This window comes from Athene noctua, chromosome 1 (genome assembly GCF_965140245.1).
Source record: "Athene noctua chromosome 1, bAthNoc1.hap1.1, whole genome shotgun sequence".
In the NCBI taxonomy this organism is placed as follows: Eukaryota; Metazoa; Chordata; class Aves; order Strigiformes; family Strigidae; genus Athene; species Athene noctua.
In genome coordinates, this window is record NC_134037.1 from 47,162,294 (window position 1) to 47,184,302 (window position 22,009).

The 22,009-nt window shown below is 40.5% G+C and overlaps 1 protein-coding gene across 5 annotated transcripts in view; it reads right to left on the reverse strand.

Annotated features, from left to right (window-relative positions):
- PNISR (PNN interacting serine and arginine rich protein) overlaps positions 1-17,720 on the reverse strand; it is a 30,041-nt gene extending 12,321 nt beyond the window's left edge. The window contains exons 1-5 of one of the 5 annotated variants that reach the window (XM_074896081.1): positions 17,605-17,695; positions 12,104-13,073; positions 4,694-4,812; positions 3,289-3,474; positions 95-318 (exon numbers count right to left, since the gene is read on the reverse strand). In XM_074896081.1, coding sequence (XP_074752182.1) covers positions 95-318; positions 3,289-3,474; positions 4,694-4,781 — 498 coding nt within the window. In that variant the 5' untranslated portion in view covers positions 4,782-4,812; positions 12,104-13,073; positions 17,605-17,695. Of the gene's footprint in view, positions 1-94; positions 319-3,288; positions 3,475-4,693; positions 4,813-10,115; positions 10,971-11,828; positions 12,053-12,103; positions 13,074-17,604 lie in introns of those variants that run through there. The other 4 variants (XM_074896080.1, XM_074896082.1, XM_074896083.1 and 1 more) reach the window with 4 other exon arrangements.
- Positions 17,721-22,009: the final 4,289 nt, after the last annotated feature.

A 22,009-nucleotide genomic window follows, 5' to 3' on the forward strand; every position in this document is an offset into this window, starting at 1 on the left:
AAGAATGAAAGTCGCCGCTAGATGATATTAGAGGAACACATCCACGGAAGGGACTCTGCGCGTCTACAATATTAAAGCAACAAATATGTTTCACCTGATAGTCAAACTGGTTCACTGGCCCCATTGCAAAGTTATCGGGAGGTCCCCCAAAGTTGTGATTGTTCTGGTTAAATATATGCCTGTTGTCAGGAGCAAATTCTCCACTGTCCTGACTGTTGCTGTCTTCAGATGGAGGAACAATTTCCATTTGACCTGGGGTTGGAGCCATCCACTGCTGATCTGGAGGTGGGTGAGGGGGTTGGTGAGGCATTCCCCATTCTGTTTAGGATTCAGAATACAATTCAATATCAAGTTAGTATGATTTATATGAGTCACCAATCACTCACATCATCTTTTATTTATCACAAGGTTCCTCAAAGCAACAGAGATGATTAATGATTTTTCATGTTTATCTACAGACTCTATTATATTGTCTCAATCATTTCAACTAAAGGAGGGAAATCCAAATGGCTGTGGCTGAACTAAAACATGGTGGGGGACAGAACTGGACAGACACAAACACACTACATGATATTGAGTCCACCATAGCACTTACTAATTGTGTAAGCTGTTAAAGCACTGCTCAATATTTCTCTATTTTTACGTTGTTTCAACTTTCAAAGTAATGAGCTATTTTATGCCTTTGCATAATAGACTTTAAAAGACCTATTGCAGAAAGCAAATGGTTTTGTGAGCAGCAGAACCACTGAAACCTGCTTTCCAAAGTCTTGTGTCTTGATAATGGACAAGTCCCTGGATTTCCCAGTATCTAACAGAGGTCCCAGCATAAGCTACAGTCAAGCCCTCAAACGTAACTTACAATTGGCTAACAGAGTGAAAAGGGCTTAAGGAATGAATTAATAGCTAATGTGGCCATAAGATTTGTCTTCTTAGGAAATCAGTCTAATAATTATGTTCACTATACAGATATTTGTAGACTGTGACAGAACTAATATCTAGTCTCTGAGGATAACTCCTACCTTTCATCCAGTCCTTTAATAATTCTTTCAATTTTTCTAGTTTTTACTGTCCTTCCCATCTGCATCATAATTGGATCCATTACTGTAGCAACTAAAAAGGGTTAACATTGCTTTTCTACTTGGTTGTTCTTTTTTTGCATGTTCAAAGCTTGTATCACTGCTTTCACTCTCCCTGTCATCCTGGTAGGTCATGTTTAGCTGATTAATCAAATCTTTTTCCAGAGTCAATACTCCTAAAGTAGTCTAAGGGACAGAATCCTTTATCCTTTAAGTAAAATTTACACAAGTTATTGTTCATAAAGGTATGTGTTAACATTTGACACTATTATTTAAATGCCCAGTTTACTTTAAGTCAACTGACTTGAAAGTTTGCAAATCACATATCAATGCTGTTTTCACTTGTGGAACATGAATCCCTTCAAAATTAATTGTCTGCTAGTTATGCAGTTGGTTTTCAGATTGCCATTTTGCTTTTTTGCTAGTAGCTCATAAAGGACTTTTGGATCCAAAACAAAACTTGGAAGGATATGGAGAAAGATGAGGCTTTGTAGAAACAGAGTAAAGACGTGAAGAGAACTTTGGCTAGCCATGCATGCTATGATTTAGTTTGTCTGCTGTGACTCCTCTTAAACATTAAGAATGACATTGCCTAAATTAAGGGAAGCTGGGTCATATCTACATCAGCATGGCCTTTATCAGTGTCCCAAAAAAATGGGAAAACAACATATTCTCCAAATGATATACCCAATGAATAAAAAAAATGCACTGGCACATTGTTTCCTGTTAACAAAAGGCATTACATTATTCTCTCTCTCTCGTAGATCCCAAGATGTTTTCCTGTTCTACATTTTCTGGGTTACCTTAGGTGCCAAACATTTGTAATTATCAGCAAAATGTCTTGCTCATTTTTACCATTCTGCGACTATTTGCAAAAACTACCACTTAAAATATTATTCTCTTTCACCTCACAGACAAAGAAAGCGTAGGAGGAAGAACTCACCGCCACAGGATCGTATGAACAAAGCAGCTGTCCAGTAATGACACAGTATTTCTGTGAAAAACTCTACTTAATATACAGATATACAGCTAGAGTACAATCCATGTACGCCACATAGTAAAGTTAAAATTCTTATACGTGGCTACAATAACTTATAGTTCCAAGGCAGTTAAGTGAAACTTAAGTGAAACCTGATGGCTACCTCCCTTTTGTTATGCACATGTAAGAACCACCAATAACATTTTAAGCCTACTTTTATTAAACATTGCACTTAAATAAATTTGAGTAGTCACAGTGAAAACTGGAGGTGTTATTCTTTCAGTCATTAACAGGATCAAGCATGAAGTGCAGTTTTCACCAAGACAACAGAAGGCGTGCACGCAGGCTTACTAACTACCTTGCTCACACATTTCAAACTGCATTACAGTGTTGTGACAAAAACAAAATTTCAGAAAACAACTTCAGAAAACTTCTTAGCAGAAATACCCAATATCTACCCCATGCTTATTGGCAGTGTTATTTTATGAAGTTTTAAAAAGAAAATTAATTTTTGGCCAAAACTGAAATTTTGAGGAAGTTATAAAGAACTGAAAACAATCGATACTAACAGAAGCATTAAACCAACTTTCAATAACGGAAAAATTAAGTAGATGACAATCAGATATGTAAGTCAAATAGGGCAAAGTATATGAAACATGCAATTAAAACGTATTTTACACACAGAATTTTGCCCATCACCTTTTTCAAGACTTTAAGACACTAAAGCCAGCATCTGCCAGTTATATTTTCAACTACATGGCAAGATCATGCCAGAAGCAGGTATTACACTACAGGAGAGGGCAACAGATGCTCTTTAATTCTGAGGCATCCTGCTACCTTCAGTGCTGCTGTTCCTAGTGCAGCGAGATAAGCAACAAAACACATAAGATGTAAGAATAAGATCCAGTGAAATAAATATATTACTGCAATTCATGCTTTATCTTTCTACAGCATTCAGGGACAGAACAAATCTTCTGCAGATGTATATTGTAAAAGCAATTTATTTATTGTATATAGAGATTACTGAGTTGTGTTACAAGACCTTTGTATCTGAACTGTTACCCACTTGGTGGAACACTTGCATGGAAGGTAGCAACTGTGATACTCAGTTAATGCGACTGGTAGTTTTGCATCTTGAAACCTAAGGGACGGGGCATATCCACCCCAAAACTGTCTGACAAAAATAAAATTTCATTATATTAGAAAAAGGAATGAATGGGAAGGAAAACAAACCTGGCTGCCACATTCTGTTGAAGTTGGGATCCCCCTGAAAATTATTATGGTTGTTTGGACCAGACTCTATTCCTGAAATATCCTGTCCGTTTGGCATCATTCCTTGTTGTTCCACTACACTCTGTTGCCCTGAGGCTTCTCGCTGAGCAATCCATGCCTGAGCTAATGCAGCCCAGTCAATCTGGCCTAAAATAAACAGAGGAAATTTAGAAGGTTAGTATTCACATGTCTGAAGTCTAACACTTTCTCACGTACATGTCTCATTGCTCAAGAGAAACAGGCGTTTACCTTCAGCAAGTACCATGAGCACCATTAAAACTTAGTCACAGTGTACAGTAAAACTGAAAGCAAATATCAGTATACATACTTGCTGAAGTAGAGTTTCTCTGCATATGTTCAAAACACCATAAAGCAGATTATATTAGGTTCACATTAGTACTGAATGGGTAGTAGCAATACAAGTGTATTTCATAAGTGAACTAATTTTGGTATCAAAGAGATATATGTAGCCTTAAATTCTAAATTCATGAAGATTCAAGTGTAAGAAAGATACATAGTTACAAAACTACATTTTGCGATGTATACTTTTCATATAACCTCTGATTTCTGGAATGCCATTTTATGTTACAGTTCTCTCCCCCCCTTTTTTTTCTTTACTACCATTTCTACCAGTAAGTAAATAAATTGCACTCTCAGTCTTCTACTCATTATCAAGTCAGGATATCTCTCTAGTGAAGTTATAGAAACTGACGTGACAGAAAGAAATGTAAAACCAGTGTGTCTGATCACTCTGCCCAAGTATGAAATACACACCTCCACTCTTTTCATCCATTTCTATATTTCTCTTGATACTTTGAACTGCTGTCACCTCACACTCAATTTAAGGTATATTATGTTCTATTGTTTAAAATGAGGGGTTTTTTGGTGGGTAAACAAAATCCAAGCAAAAGATCATGATCATCACTGCTGTAACCTAAACCAAGTATCATACTAATCTTACAGTCACAGTTTTTCTGTGTGTACATCTGCATTAGTACTTCTGCCACACAGGCACTCAGTAAACAGCAGATTTTTCTTAAATGATTCAGCTTGACTAAGAATTGGCAGGAATACAGATTGTGCAAAAGTACATGAGGTCTAAATGCTGATCTGTATGACTGGTAAAATGTTGATAATTTGTCCAGGATAACTCAGGTTGCTTGCCTGAATTTTGCATATTAAATATTAACTATGTCAAAACATTTGGAATAGATGTATGTTTTCTATTTTTTCTAGTTGTTCAGTATTATCTTGAGAGAAGCTATAAAAAAGGAACTATCAGTCATGCTCTGTAACAAAGGTTCAAAAATTCAAATGACAACAGATTTAAAAAAAAAATAATCCACAAAGCTTTCTATATACTTACTTGGATCTTGCTGGTGCTGAAATGACTGCATCCACTGCTGTTGGTTCAAAGGCCATTGCTGCCAAGGTTGTCCACCTTGATCCCACATCTTTTAAGTCTTTATATAGTCTATATTTCAACTAAAAATAATAGTTGTATGTTTAAATAGATGCCCATGAAATATCACATAACTGAAACTTACATAACTGCAGATATAGTTAAGCCTTGCAAAGCAAGCTGAAGCAATGCTGGCTTAATATTTTAAGCTGGAGGAAATGGTTCATCCTTTAGAGTAATATCTGAAAATATTACTGCAAGACTTCAGAAGCCTAGTAAGCTTTCTCTGTATTTTCGCAAAGAAATTAACTACAAAATGACGTTCAAGGAGAGAGAGAAACAAGTTTGTAAGACAGGAACTCATCTGACAATAAATGCAATTTAAAGTAAGTCAAAATATAAAAGACATTACTTAAATTATATCCTTGCCTGTTTCTTAGGGAAAAGATGTGTATTTTTCTACATAAGTGTCATGCAAGGCTGTTAAGCAAGACAAAGGAAAGTCACCAAATGGTAAAACACATTGTTAATGATTGCACTGGAGAACTGCACAGGTACAAGATGGTGTCCACATGCATTTTATGCATTGTACAAGCTCATTAAAATTTCTAAATAATATATGCCTTCAAATCTGAGAAAGAGAAAAAAAATAAATCACTGTGTAACTGCACATTTGCCACATGGTCCCTTAAAATTACGAGAAACCTTTTTTCGGTGCTGTGGTGTATATCCTCACTGAGCAGGTGGCAGCAGCCCTAGGACCTGATCACATAGGAACTCCACACCTGCTTCAAGTGAAGCTCCAGGAGCAGCTTTGCAAGAATCTGATGAGGCACAGCAGCCTGCCAGGTAGCTATGCCTGTAATGGCATACCAGTTTCTTCTGGGCATTTGTGCCTCCTGCGTACACCTAACCTGCTACACACAGAGGACCAGAGAGCAGCCACCTACACTGTTCCAAACAGCTTTTTTCAAAAACAAAGCCTGGGCACAGTTTTGGAAACACCACTCCAGGAACTGTTCCCAAACACCAGTATGGGTAAGGCTGCACTGAGTGTGACTCCCTCTGTCCTACTCAGCCTGTAAACAACTTCTCAACAGGCTTTCCACTCTCAATTAATATATCCTCACACCACTCAACACACAATCCTTGATGTCATACCATAAAAACATCACCCACATAGGCTGTTTCAAACACTCCAAACTTAAAAGAAACAGAGAAAAATTCATTCCCTGAGGTCACAGGAGCAGCACACAAGACCTAGTCATGGCTCACAGCCAAGTGCGATACAAAATAGATGAACACAGCCTGTCTGCTTCAGAGGAAACTAGCTCAAAGCAGGCAGTGCCACCCGGGTGGCCACCCAGGAAGGTAACCGCAACCATTCTTACTGAGCAGGACACACGCAGCCCCACAGACAGAGACGGCTTTTGGCAGACAGAAGAAGAGCAATTAGAGTGGATCCTGCTTGCAAAGGGATCTCAGGCTTAGTGCTTACATGTTCATACAAATAATTGCATGATTGCATAGGAAGAGAGTATAACACTACAAAAATGCACAAGAAAAAAAAGCTGTACATAACATCATGGGGTGTTGGGTCATGGAGAGATGAATGCAAGCTCGTATTTTGCACACCTCTGTCAAATTTTATTTTTAATCAAAAAAAACCAATCACCTCTGTTTTGAGGCCTCTTACATTCAAGCCAATACAAAAATTACATGTGTATGGCTTGGAAAAATTCAGTTGCAAATACCTTTTGGGGGGGGCTTTAAACAAGACCAGATCAATTTTGGGAACAGGGAGAAGTACTGGGCAAGACCTATGTTACTATTTTCCCTGTCTTTTCTTGCCAAATTAAGTATGGGTTTTTCTCCATTTCAACATCTTTACAATAGCTGAAGACAGTGTCATTTTTTTGCCTTTTAACATTTTTATCTGTACCTAGGAAATTAACTTTCCTACACCAGTTAAGTGTAAGAATGGCTAATAATGCACTATAACATCTAAGCTGGCCCTGCCATACCCAGCTCTCCGAGTATTCATACATACATATTTCATACACTAAGTATGAAAAAGTAACCTCACATACTATTTTCTCCCTAAAGTAAGAAAAAGGTAACTGTTTCTTCCTCTACTCAGTTCATCTGTCCATCCAGAATCCAAATTCTTCCAATTGTCAAAATAAACTTGTTTACATTTTAAAAGTTGTAACAATTATGGTTCGAGATAACCACTAGCCTTCAAAGCACTTCACTGCCTCATGGTGCCGCTCCCTTTGTTTTCAGCTGTTAAATCACACTAGAAATAATTCAAATATATTTCAGTAATTTGAGTAACACTTTTACCTAAATACGTAATACCTCAGAAAAACTTTGTGACAATTCACTAAAATAAACCCAGTGAAAGATTTAGAAGATTAAATTGCTTCAACAATAACATAACACGCAGGTTTGCACATAACTGAATGCCAAAACCCCCAAATTTTCAAACAGTTAAAGAAATATCAATTTCTCTTATGAAGACTGAAGAACAATATTAAGAGCACCTCTAAAAATTCAATTGAGTTGGAACCTCCTACACAGAGCTTTTACTTGACTGGATCAGATGAGATTTTTTTTCTGGACTGGCTATGTCTCTGTCCTAAAATCTTGGACATTCCAGGGTTTTTTTTACATGTTCCAACTAACACAATTGGCTTGTAATAAACTTTTGTACCTGTTAAAATGCTTATCAGTTATCCGTTTCTCATGGATTCTGCAGTGAAAAGGATGTTTAGCATTTTAGCCTTTTTTTCTTTATTCTCAGGCCTTGATCCTCACTAACTGAAGCACTAGTTTGGAACATATGAAGGTCTAAGGTAACAAATGCCTCCAGATCTCCTCTGTATAATCTGCCCCTGAAACAGGAACTACCTTACTATTTTACAGGGTGTTCAAAGAAATTAATTCCACATTTTTTTGTGGGGGAGATAAATTATTCTGCAGCTGTATTCACTGGCATCTGAAAAGGCGACCAAGAGATGCAGAAGACAGGCAGTGACTGTAGGCAGCAGCAACAGCATGTGTTCCCCTCCTGGCTTCCCTCTCAGCAAGTTACCATGCCCTAGGACACAGAGGCCAAGCCCACACATGTACAGAATGGTGCTGAAGGACTTCACCATCTCCCCATTAGAGAGCAGCACTGACCCAGAGCACCTAGCACTCCTCTGGACTGTTCCCAAGCACGTTTCAGGTGTCAGCAGGGACCCAGGACCCAGTGGGCAGTTAGGACATGTCCATTCTGGTTTGTAAGGTCAGAGACTTTCATTCGGTGCCAGCTGGCTTCAGGGCCTGAGTAAAAAACCCGGTCAGGTTTTAGTTGTTAGCATACATAGCTGCTTCTCCATCACTCTGCAATATAATATGGCCTAAAGTCTTCAACTTTCCCCAGAGAGATTATTTTACCTTATTATTTCTATTTTGGGGAGAGAAATCAGGTGGGGAAGTGCAAAGCAAGAGGTCAAGACAGGGAGCTGATTTCTATTTTGATGCACGACAGTATGACAAGACAGGAACAACTGTGTAAAACCTTGAAGAACTTCAACATTTTATTAATTCAATTTATGCCATCCAGAACGAACTGATTTAAAATCACTGCCATTTGAAACTGCTAATTTTAGTTTGTGAACTGTATTTGAAAACTTTTAATTCTGTATTGTATTAGTACTTCAATGTTTTCCTGAAGAAACATTGATTTTCATAGGTTGGCAACTATAAAATATGCTGGCTTTCAAGTACATAGATTTATTACCAAATTCAGTGTAAAAACTAATCAGAAATGTGTACTACACAAATACTTAAGCAATTATATAATTTTCTTTACATAACTGTATATGTAAAAGCCCTTTTTCAAATATGTGAATATTGGTCAAACCTCTTTCTAATTTTCTATTTATTTCAATTTTTCTTCATCGTTGTGCTATATTTTGGACAGAAACAGGAACAGGATATGAAAGGAACAAAATTAGCATCTTAAAATGTTTGTAAAACTAACCTTAAGGTATACTGGCTAGAAGAGAAGACAACGTATTCAAATTCTTTTAGCATTGAAAAATAAATGATGTGTTTTCATATGCAATAGTCGGAGCCAGTGAACAGAAGAGGCCTGTTCTAAGGTCTCCATCTATATGGTGACCTGAAACAGCAGGACACCATCACTTTCTGAGAAACAGACTTCCCTGCTTTTTTGCTCCCCAGTTGGTTTCCTGCACTTTTACCAAGTCTTCACAAACTGGTATAAGGTAAACATGAAAAAGGTACTTGCTGTAAAATTTTCTCACTTATTACAGGGAGGCTCCAGGCTTTTAAAGGTGGTTTATTGTCTTCACAAATTATTTTGCTAAGCACTGCAGTGTTTAATGGTTTCATCTGCTTTTAAGTTTCTGAGGCAAACAAACTGGCTTTAGCTCTTAGTTTTGAGTCATCATAGTCTAAAAGATAACTACATAAATCTTCTATACAGATATATCTATTAAATTACATGCACGCAGACTATTTGATGTTATTCTTTTCTATATAGAAGTAATGTAATTTTGTACACTGCTGTGAAACTTTACCAAGAAGAGTAGTATATAAGAACTTTTCAACAGAATTCTACATATTGCCTCATCAGACATTACTGACATTTTCCTTTGCTAGTGATGCTATTTTAAAGACGTCAAGAATAAAAACATACCAAGGCAAGTCTTACAATAATGAACAAACCAGATGTTAGAGATAGCAAAACCACGCTTTTGAACCTCAGTGCTATGAAATGGAAAGGGCACAATCTACTTCTAACAGAACTCACAAAACACAGCAAAGAAAACATAGCCTGTTCTCAGTAATTTTAAATTTACTGCAAGGGATTCACCCCCAATACAGGGACCGGGGGTGGGGGGGATATAGGGAGAGAGAGGAACCAAACCCAAAACCAGCAAACAGTGCCTCTTTCCCATCAGTAACTTAAAGGCTTGGAACAGCTGAAACCTCTTGTACTAATGTATGTGACAAGAAGCAAACATTTTCCTGAGACACATCAAGTAGTAATAATGGAGAAAAAAGAATCAAAGTCCTCTTCCATCTAACTAAAATCTGCATTGCCAACACTAACTTAGGATGCTGTCACATTAATTATTTTCTTACCAAGTTCCCAAAGCAGCATCACCTGAAGGAAGGAGGCTTCACCTAACACAATGGACAGCTCTATGCCTACCTCCCACTAGTGACACAAGGCCAAATACTCAGCAGAGCATCCAAATCACAATGAAACAAGCTTTGTTTTCCACTGAAAGGGAGTGCGGGGAGGGTGTGTGTGTGTGAATACTGGCTAAAATCTACTGAATTCAAACATTAGCAAGACACTTACTAAAAGAAGGGAACATCAGCTGAGAAGTCATTAAAACACAGGTTCCGATGTCACCAGTGTGTACAACAGGTTTTGAAAAGCAAACAGGTTCAAAGAATGGATCCATTTTACAGGTACCTACTTGGAAAGGAAAATGCAGATACCACCCTCCCTTATGACAATGGGTTAAGGTTCTTTTACTTAGCTGTTCACCCTCCAATTCAATTAGATATAGCTTTTCTGCTTTCTCTCTCCCCCAACCAACAAAAATAAACAAAAGAACATTTACAGATGCTTCAAGAGCCAATCCCTGATGTCAGATCACAGAACAGGAACCTGAATCTATTAAAAATCTATTTAGCAATGAATAAACAGAAGCCAATTCAGGATTCTTTTTGTTTTATACAGAAACACAGTCACATGGGAAAAACACCCTGTCAATTCACATTTCATTTCAGTTACATGTACTTAACAGATTATGAAAAGTTAATGTGGTATCTCAAAATTCTGCTTGCATTTTTAAGAGCAGACATGTTCTGAAATATGTTCTGTTGTATGTTTAAAAGATTCCTATTCAAAGGCTGGATCTACTGGAACTTTATTCAATGGCAGGATCTGCTGAAGCTTTATTATAGCAAATTACTGGCACTAAAACATGCTACCTTTGAAAGGATTGCTGGTGAAAGCTCCCCTGCTGGCAATAAAAGCTGACATAGTGGCATAAATAGGACTTACCTTGAGACCCAGCAGACAGCAACCTCTGAGAGCCAAAAGCACCCAGAAAAATTTATGTTGGTGTCAAACTCTCTACTATACTTTAGTATTTCACCCAACAAAAAGCTAGGTTAAGACAGAGAAAGAACAGATACTTTAAAAGGCATCTTTCCACTCCTCTCCTTGATTGTGATGTGCATCATCACACACCTCAGTGTTAACCTGTCCTTTTAGGAAAGAGGCATCTCCTTCAATCTGCCTATTTGTCTGCAAAGTAAAATATTTTCCAGTATGGCTGTATGATGTGTCCAGACACACCACATACACTGAAAAGTATACAAGTAGAAACTACTTACCAGTAACCAGAGTTCTGAGTGATAATTCGTATGTTCACCTTTCACTCTGGGAGACTCCCCCCAGCACTCTCCACAAGACACAGTTACCTTGTATCAAATCACAGACTTTCACACTGATGGGAATGCCACCCGGTCAAATAGAGCATGGTTTCCTGACCATTTCACAACAGCACAGTGCTTGCTGAAGGCTCCCATAGTTAAGTTGCTCACTGACATCAAAGATGGGCCCCCAATAGAACTTGAGCTCTAATGGACTCAGTCAGATTCCTCAGACGACTCTATATATACAGTTTCATATTGTAAGCTCATAAAATCTGCTACGCAGTTCAACAGCACTTGTGCAAAGGTAACTACGCTCAGACCTCTCTACAGAGGAGCAGTTTTAGGGAGTGAGGCTCAGTCCTGTCAACGTCAAAACACAAAGCCCACTTGTCATCCTGGAAATGCTAACTTCTTACATGCCTTATGACATTGGCTGCACCAGAACTGAAAAATATCAAGAAATTTCCCCTGAAAGATAAGTAAGACCTGCCTCTAAATAAAATTTAATAGATCTAGTGGATAATCAGAATTGCTCCAATTCATGCAGATAGTCCTAGACAAGAAGCACAGAGACATACAAAGCTCAGCTCCAGAAAAGCATCAGGAAGATAACTAACCATACCTAGTTGGTCAGATGAGTACATTTAGCAGACTCTTCCTTGCTCCTTCTAAGAACCTCCCGTCACTGTGACTACATACTTCTCCCCCAGTTTGAACGTCACACAGCCTCCAAACTATGCAGAACACCTTACACATCAACAGCTTTTGGAGAAAAGATCTGAAGGTTCTGAATGGCTTGTCCCAGTAAATCCATGGAAGTGAAATATCTTGGCAATGAAAAACAGGTATTCTTTGGAAGATTAAATTAAATAGGATACTTGTTAGAAGCAAGATTACCTCAACTCCAAGAAATCAGGAGACAGCCTAGGATCCAGGCTGTCCCTAGGAGGAAAGTAGCAGGTACCTTCTGCTGTGTCATGAGCTGAAGAGATCAAGGTTAGGAACTCCTACATCAGACATCAACATATTTTGACCAGATCTCCAGGACACAGTCTGGCAGTCTGGTTTATTCAACCCTGTAGACAGGTAGACTAATGACAGATGATTCTGGAGCCTACAGAAGCAGAGCCAATAATCAAGTGCTTTCTGAAGCAGAAGAGAGGCTATTGCATCACTTTTCTGATAATGTTACTCATCATCCCTGAACAGCAGGTCCATGTGTGACGTGAGATGGCCTGACAAGTTTTACTTGCAATCTGAGCTCTAATACATGGCTGCAGAAGTTCTTCTGGTGACTAAAGATCTTGTCTTGCAGGCCCTCCAAACAGACATTGCATTTTAGCAAAGAAGTACCCATTATCCAAATAAACAAAGAAGCTGAAACCGCAGTCCATCACGCATACTTTGGAAATCCCTATACAGCTAGTCTTTGGATTCCAGAATTTAAAGACAACACACTCTTTTTGATATTCCATGCGTAGGTCAGGTATCTTGGTAGCAAACCAGATGTTCCATCTCCTCCAAGATAACCTGCCGTTGCAGCCATTACTTTTTTACTATCTTTAGGTCTACAGAGTAGTTGAAGGGAAGGACCCCAAGAGGTAGGAATCCTGGTTTGTAATAAACTGCAAGTACTGCTTTTGAAACAAATTACTATTAAATAATCAGTGTCATTAGCTAGGTAATCTTTCTGCATGAGCTTAAGGCAACACAACCAGCAAAAGCATATCAGTCTCTACTTGATGCTTTTTGCAGAATTCCTGGGCTGCAGGGGGTCATCCACGTCACACCTTGAGAAGCATCCCAAAAGCATCCTCTGTGGGCAGAGCTTCTCTGTCTCATATAGGCTTAGGCTCTGGAGATGGACCTAAAGGAAAACGGAGACGTCTCAGAAGCAGAGGTTCTTGAAATCAACAGCCTGATCTCTTGATCTTTTGTGTGAGTGCCTTGTTCCAACGTAAGGTCTTTTCCTTTCATTCAAGGTAGTTGATATTGACTCTGAAGTTTTGGCACAGTGACTGAAGGTTTATGGTGAATTTTCATGTTGAATTTTGTGGAACCATTCAGTTGCAAACAGGAAAAATCTAACCATGCATTCACAACACCTGGAGCAAAGCAGTTGGTAGAAAGACAGGAATCAGACCAATGACACCAAGAGTTCAAGCTGAAGTGTTGCTTGAGAGCTGTTTTCCCCCCTCCCTCATCCCCTTTCTCCCACTATGCTATTAATTCATCAGTCATGACATCACAGACATTGCTGATGAGCCTGGAAGGACTAGCGGATAAATACTCTAGGGATACAACCCCAATAGTTCCCATGATTCTCCCAAGGAATTACATAGAGCAGCTCATCCATGCTATTACTGACATCCAACTGATCTGGCATCCAAAGTCAATAAACGACACAGACTGTATAAACTCCAAGAATATCTATCTCAATGTACTCCAAACTGGAAGAAAATGTAGACTGAGCACTTCTTTCACGACTGTGTCACTGGATTAAAGAATACCTTACTATAAAAATCTGTACACAACTGAAAAGAGAGATGCAAAGGAAAAATGGCCTTGCACACCTGGAGGAGCCCCTCTACCAAGAAGAGAAATTTAATGCAGAAGGGGTACCAGAATCATCAGCTGATGGCCTTAATGTGGGAGACCCAGGAAGTCAGAACAACTGTGCAGGTGGAAAGCTCTGGGAACATGAAAAAGCACTGCACCCTATGCACCCACATAGAAACAAACTAGGAGTCACTACAGAAGGGCTGCAGACACACTTTCACTCAGAGTCAGAACAAATGCACACCATCACTCAGACAAAAACATACCAGCTTCCATTTTATTTGGGAAAATGAATATTTACTACTATATTTTACTCAGCTGTTGATTAGAAAATGAAACATTTATGGCATGAGTTAAGTTTCCAATAAATCAGAAGAAAAAAAAAAGTTAAAATAACTATCTTAACTGCTACTCTGTTTCTCCCATCTCACTTTCAGCTGGCCAGACTTCTATACATCACCTATGGCATCACCCTAAGTAGTTGTAGGCATTTAATGCCCAGACACTATGCATCTTTTCTCTTCCTGAGAAGCAGAAGCTACACCAATGTGCCTGCCAGAATCTATTAACAAGATGTCCAGTGAAAAAAAGTGTAAAATCCTTCCAGCCCATTTACAATTGTGTATCACTAGAATGCTGGAAGACAACTTCAGTTACTCCAATGCATTTTTTAACATCAGAACAATTCTTTCTCAGATTGAAGAATAGAGGCTTTCCAAATGCATAACCAAGATCCAAAATACAGAACCAGAAAAAGAACTGAACAGCTTGTTCGGTATCTACAAAGTTTTCAAGAACCTGGTTCACACGTCAGCATGTCTGACTAATATTTACAGTACTACTAAGATGATGTAGGCTTGAACAAAGGCCAAATTTAAAAAAAAAAAAGTACTATGAAAACTTCTTCAGTGAGTCATTCAAGCAGTGTAGCTTCCAAGGTCTGTTATTTTAAACTTAAATCGACATACCCACTGAGTTTAAGCCAATCTTTTTAAAAGAACAAAAAGACCAGATATTGGCAACTCAGGTATCACTTATTTTTTGTATTTTGAAGACATAAGAACAAACATATGCTTTGATTATCATAAAACACCAAAACTACTACTAAAACATTTACTATGACAGAAACATCATAGTAACTTAAGTAGGTTGAGTCAAAACTCTACTAGAACTCTACTGGGTTTGGAGGAAAAAAAAAAAAGTCAGCTCTGATTATTTTTTGCACATATTATTCCACTAGAAGACCCGATACTAGATTTTCAATTAGCCATGTAACAGCAATTTTTTTTTCTTGAAGTCAACTGTCCATCTGCAACTTCCTCCTTGATGAACATGCTCTGTACAAAAAATGAACAGTACCAATAACTAAATAAACAAACAACTATTCCTCACTGGTCATGAGCAGATATTGCCCTCAATGAAAAATACAGTTATTACTTAAGGAAGACAAATCAGCCAGTGATGAACGTAAGACCATTTAATAAAACCTACCCAAGTATTACTTGCTGCCATGTATCTCAGTAATGAAAATAAAGGAGACTGGACACTCTTGTCTCCATAATATCTTTGCATAACGTTGCACCTAACTGAAAATCAAACATGGTTAAGACTCCTCTCTACCCTTACAGGTTATATGGCAAGTTGTCCACTAAAAAATTGTGGAACTGTGCTAAATTTGTTGACTTTTCAGCCCTACAATACCTCTGAGCCCAAAACTGGAGAAACCACTCTTTCAGAGCAAGAGTTTGCATGTCACATGTGACAAAGCCAATACAGGAAGTCCCATAATGGCATAATACCGGAGATGACACAAGGTTTGCTGTTGTCCCAGACAAATTAGAAATCAGCAGGCTGTCCTCTGATTTGTCACTGAATTGTCACTGATGCTAACGACTTGTCCCTGGACAAAGCCGAGGCTCCCAGTTCCCTGTGTTCTACAACCAGCCACCGCATCTGTCACCTCTGCAAGACGTACCATCTCTCAGGGCAGCCTGATTTTAGAATTCGAAAGGGGTTTCTTACTCCTACACATGATACAACTATTCAGCTGGACTGTTATTTGTAAAATGATGCTTGAATATTGTCTGCTGGCAGACATGCCTTATGCTTTGAAGATTGCCATTTCTCATCTTTAAAAGGTGACTGACCCTTTGCCTTAAAACAAACCCTTTAGAGCATCCCTTGCCCCCTGCATCCCACACCTTTCAATGAAGACTGTCTGCATACAAACATTTACAGGTATGACATAAGAGATGAAAACAACAACCACCAAGGTGGCTGAATACTCTGTAATTTGTTTCAGAAACTCAGTAAATTTCAGCTGGGGTAGTAGCACATCATAGAATCATCCAATGGTTTAGGTTGGAAGAGACCTTAAGATCATCTAGTTCTAATCCCCCTGCCATGGGCAAGAACACCTTCCACTAGACCAGGTTGCTCAAAGCCCCGTCCAACCCGGCCTTGAACAGTTCCAGGGAGGGGGAATCCACAACTGCTCCGGGTAACCTGTTCCAGTGTCTCACCACCCTCACAGTAAAGAATTTCTGCTTTATGTCTAATCGAGATCTATCTCTTTCAGTTTAAAAGTGTTGCCCCTTATCCTGTTACTACAGGCCCTGGTAGCAAGTCCTTCTCCATCTTTCTTATAAGCACCCTTTATATAACGAAAGGCTGCAGTTTCCCTGCAGCCTCCAGCCTTCTCTTCTCCATGCAAATAACCCACTCTCTCAGCCTTTCTTTGTAGGAGAGGTGTTCCAACCCTCTGACCACTTTTGTGGCCCCATCCTTAGCTATAAAGCCTAGCACACCCCATCCAAGTCTAGTTCAACACTGAACTTTGTGGGATTGTCTAAAAATGTACTGGGAATCTATGTAGATAAGTGCTCAGTGCAAAAAGGCTTGGAAACCTGGAAACAGACTGTTTAAGGATCCATTTAGAAACATCCTGCATTTGCCAAGCTACTGAACCAGGCTCAGGTATCCTACAAATGTTGCTGCGTGCGATGATATTGTTAATTTTTGTTCTCTGGAGCCCTCCAGTGGAGCAAACTCGTGAGAATAGCCACGAAAGCCATGAAACAGCACAAATACTCCACAAAGACATTTTACCTGCAGGAGCCAGGCTGTTGACCCAGTCAACTACCAAAACCTGGTGCACGTGTTGCCGCCTAACTAGGTTACTAGCTAAATCGGTAGATATTCTCCCCTGCGCGCCGAGGGGCGTTGCTTCACCAGCCACGGGCAGCGTTCCTCCGGCACGTCCAGGGCCGGCTGCGCGCTCCCCCCGCCGGCCTGCTTACGTGCGCTGCGCTCCGCTCCTCACGGGCCTCTCCCGGTCACCCCGCCGGGCCAACGGCACCCGAGGCGGTGGCGGCGCCGGGCGGCCCCGCGCCCCCCGCGCGGCCCTGGGGCATGCGCACTGCCAGGTAACGGGACCCGTCCCCGGCGGCCGGCGAGGGCCCCCCGGCCGGGCGGCGGCGCATGCGCGCTGGAGGGGGCGGGGGACACGGGCACCGGGTCCCGAGGGATCCCCGGCACCGGCCGCCGCTCGTCCCCCGCGCCCCCGCCGCGCATGCGCAGCGGGCCAACCGGGCGGCGGGGGAGGGCGAGGAGCTCGAGTCTTCCCTTCTCGTCCGGGCCGGCGGTTTCCGCTGGCGGCAGCGCGGCGCCGCCGGCTCCTCGTGCCCGGCGAGGAGCTGCCGCCACGGCGCGCGGCACCCGCCGACACCTCCCGTCTGGGCTGGGGGAGGAGGAGGAGGAGCGAAGGGGAAGATCGGGTCAGCTCGACACCCGCCGGCCCCCCGGGAGCGCTGGCGAGCGCAGCCTGCCCCGCTACTTACACTCTCCCCCGCCTCCCGCTGCAGGCGTTGCCGCTACTACCGCTCCGCGGCCGCTTTCTCCCCTCTTTCGCTCCTCGTCTTCACGAACAAGACAATATGGCGCCCACTGGCGCTCACCCGGAAGTAAAACTCGTCATGGTGCTGACCCTTGCCTGGAACACGCGAACGCCTCTCGCCACCATCTTTGCTAAGGGCTCGTGGGCGGGCGGGCGGTGCCTCCCTTCCCCCCTCCCGCGGCGCCAGGCGGCCGGCCGCGGGCAACGCCACGCCGCCGCCATCTTAACTGTGGGCAGCCACACAAGTTCCTGTCGCTCGCCGCTCTCCATGGCAGCCGCGGCGGGGGAGGAAGGCGGGGCCGCTCTCCTGCCAGCCTTCCCCTGCGCGGGGAGACGGACCCCGGCCGGCAGCCCCGCCCCGACAACGGCTCACATCACCTTGTCAGCACACGACCCCTCCGAGGCCTCCCGCGGCCGGCCTGCGGGGCGCCGCGGGCCTGGAGCGTAGCCGGGAGCGATGGGAAACAAGCGGGATTCCCTTTCCCGCCTGCATGCGTTAGTGTGAGGAGACCCATGAGAAGCTTGTCCGCTCTGTGGCCTCCACAGGTAACTGCTAGTCAGAGAGCGTGATCCATGGTTCCAGTGCGGAGCATGGAGTCTACGTGGAGAAGTTTATAAAGCTTCTTCATTAAGTGGATGTAAGTCTGGGCATGGAAACATGTAAGTAACTTACATGTTGCATAGCTGCAGGGTGTCAGCCTTCTAGTAAGGTCAGTGTATGCCTCTGGAGCAGGACAGTTCTTTAAGTGGTTTATTCAGAATATCCAAATTAACTTTTAAGTTATCATGAGATTCACCTTGAAATTATTATTGTATTTTAATGTATGAAGACAAACCAAAATCATCCTTGGTAAATAATGCTTGTTGTAGCAACATTGGGGTTGATTCTGTAGGCAAGGATTTAGCGGTTGCATTGCTTTTTTGTGGAACAGAGATTTTCATTAGCTAGCACATTACTTATCGCTGTGATCACTGCCTTTCCTTCCTTTAGCATCATATGCCTAAATGCCTAAAACATCCCTAATCTCTTTAATCATTGGATAAAGCAACATTAATACCCACATGGAACACCAAAATAAATTATATTTTCTAAATCTGTAGAAAATTGAAAGCTTCAAGAAACTTGTTTTTCACTTCATGCTACGTTTTCATTGTAAGATTTGTTGGTGCCACTTACACTACTCTTACTGTTGACTGAAGTGTTCTAGATTTTTCCCTTTGTGTCACAAGGAATGGCTGGGCCGAGAATGCTTTCTGTGGACAGAGGCCTTCTGGAAGTTTTAAGTCTGTCCAGCATCAACTGACACACAGCTGGAATCCTGGAGTGGTACTTCTGGATGGGCAAGCTTTAAACTGATACTGAAACTGGGGATTTGAGGGGAACCCGCTCTTGTTCCTGTTTTATCACAGAATTACAGAACTCGGTTCTTGTAAAGGGAACAAACTGTCTCTTAATCTATGACCTATGTCACATCAAGTGTTCAAGGATATGGACTCATCTCTGGGTAGCTTTTCCAAGTGCAGTGAAGTTGTGACACAAGATGAAAGGAAAAAATATTCTCTAGCTGAGAAAAAAGTGGAAGAGTTGTGAACTCAGTTGTACAGTGTACAGCTTATATTTAAGCAGTATAGTTCTCCAAATGCTTGGATGTTTTACTTATACATCTGTTAAATAATATATAGCACAGATGAAAAGACAAAATGAATAGAAGAAAAATGGCAGTTTTATTCTGAGTAACTTGTTAAAGCACCTAGGACAGATTGGAAAACTGATAGGACTTGTTTTTTAAATGGTCCCTGTATAAGGCCCTGTTTACTTACTATTTGGAATTAGACTTCTACAAAGTGTACAATGTATCAATACTGCAGTAAAATTCTAAAAATATTATTTAAATACCTGCAGAGTAGACTATTAGTTCAAACAGATTGAAAAAAGTAAATGAATAAAAATGAGGTGAAATTTTTAACATGCTAGATTTATTGCTCACAAGTATTGAGGATTCAGGAACAGGGTTTTTTTGATTACTTGGATTGTCTTTTGTATAAGTGCAAGCACATGTGAACATACCAGGGATTCTACCCATGCATAAATGACAGCAGAATCAGAACTCAACTTAGTGAAATGGCTAAATAGGGAATGGCTGCCATTGACATCGTGGTTTCATTACAGAGTTTACTGTAATGATCACCAGGTTACACAGCTCAAAATCAAAAAGCTAACCTAGGAAAGCGATGAGATAAGTGTTATGAAGTCATAAACCTACTCAAAATAAATGCCGTTCTGTTTTCTTTTATAAGCAGAACTGCAGCTTTATATTTTGTACTAGAGAAACACTGGAAGCTTCAATATATGTAAGAAACATTCTTGACATTAAAAAATAGTTGTTCTGCTAATCAGTGAAGACAGAAGTATTTACAACTTGGTATACATTCTATTTATATAAAGTAGTCTTAAAGTAGTTACAATGCATTGCAATTGTTTTATTACAGCAAATAAATTCACTTGGACTTTTTATGTAGTGTGCAAAGGAAGTGTTTTGACTTGCACTAACAAACTTCTGTCTGCAAATATATTTTAAAATCTGTTTACAAATAAAAATAGACTTTGAATCATTTTGAATAATCATTTTTCTCCTGTTTCTGCAGTTTATTTATAAACCAACAGGCAAGGTACAAACAGGTAAAACAGCTGGCAAAATGACATCCTAAGACTTGGTAAATAGATACAGAAGCAAAAATAATCCATTTGAAAATAATTAGACTGAAATTATTCTACTGAAAATTAGTGGCATCTCTTTCATGTAGATCTATAAATCTTTGTACAAATGCAAAAAAGTTTCCAGATGATGAACACTGAGGAGCATAAATGTTTTGTTTAATCAGGGCTGCTGTGAAGCTGTTTTGTGAAGTATGCTACCACTTTTTAATTAAAATTGGACTGGCTAATATTTGCTAATATTAAAGCTGTATTCAAATGCTTTTTGTTCCCATTTTAATACATCTTAAAGTTTTTCCTCAAGAAATTCTTACTTTCCAAATATTTGTTACTAATATGTTCAAATAAGATTTTTATAATGGGTTGAGAATGTAGATGCATTAATTTCATGTCCCTTTATGATTAAGTTTGTGTTAGAATAAGAAAGAAGTCCAAAGAGAAGCAAATGGTGAAGACATTTCAGCCTTTTAATGAATTTATACACCACTCTCACCTGCTACCACTTGAAATCATAAGCAAGGGGACTTCATTGATACACACAGAGGGGTAAAAAGGAATAGGGGGGGAAGGTTTGGCAGACTGTATGGATTTTGTTTTCTAAACAAAGATGATTACAGTGCATATATTGTGGGCAGAGAAGTTTAGGGTTGGTTTGTTTTGTAGTCCTCTCTTAGGAGAAAAGACTTACACAAACATATCTGTAGATTTATTGCTGTAGATAGGTTGTACACTAAATCATATCCTCGTCACTCTTTGCCTTATTTAGCAAAAATGGTATATAAATCCGAAGATAAGAAAGTGCTTTCCAAGGAGAAAGACTATAATTTGGACTCACTCCTTAGCTGATACAGCCATCTTTGTTGATCCCTCCACTCTGGGGAGATTTTTGTAGGGGGTTCCAGTTGTCCACATGCAAATCAAGTACTTCTCATAAATTAGGTTTACTTACTGAAGAGTGAGGAACTATTTACTTTGCTTTCCATCTCATTGTTTTAAAGGCATTGTCTTGTCAGCAGAGGGCTGCTCAGGAGTCACAGCTTTTCTTGGATACCTGCAGGTAGAGCCAGTGTGGTAGGGAGAGGCAAGACCATCGTTACAGTAGCTCTTCCAGTAAGAGTTTTGCTAGTTCATGGAACACAAGTGATGAGACTGGCAAACATTATGGTATGGTTCAGGATCAATGAAAGACAAGACATTGACACAGAGGCTTATGGAGACCCCAAAAACATAAAGGATAGATGAGGCTGATGAAGAAAACAGTGGTGTCCTTGAGAGAACAGAAGGGTGGGGCAAAGAGAAAGCCATTTCTAAGCTATTCCACATGAAGTGGGCTACTGCAACTTCCTCAGGTGTCGGGGGGACACCACAAAGGTACGCTGTGACTCTACGAAGAGCAGATGCTGTAGGCCTGAAAAAATTTTTGGTCTGGTAACAGAAGAAATTTTAAGGAGAGTCTTAAACTTCAGAGCCCTTGAGTTAAATTCTGAAAACACTTTTTAATAGTGTGCACGTATCTGGCAGTTGCAGGAAACGGAGACCTTGCAAATAGCCTCCAGAATCATGTTTAACATTTTAGCAAATACAGGATGTACATCCGCTTTTCTGGAACACTCTGACCTCTTGCAATCCTGGT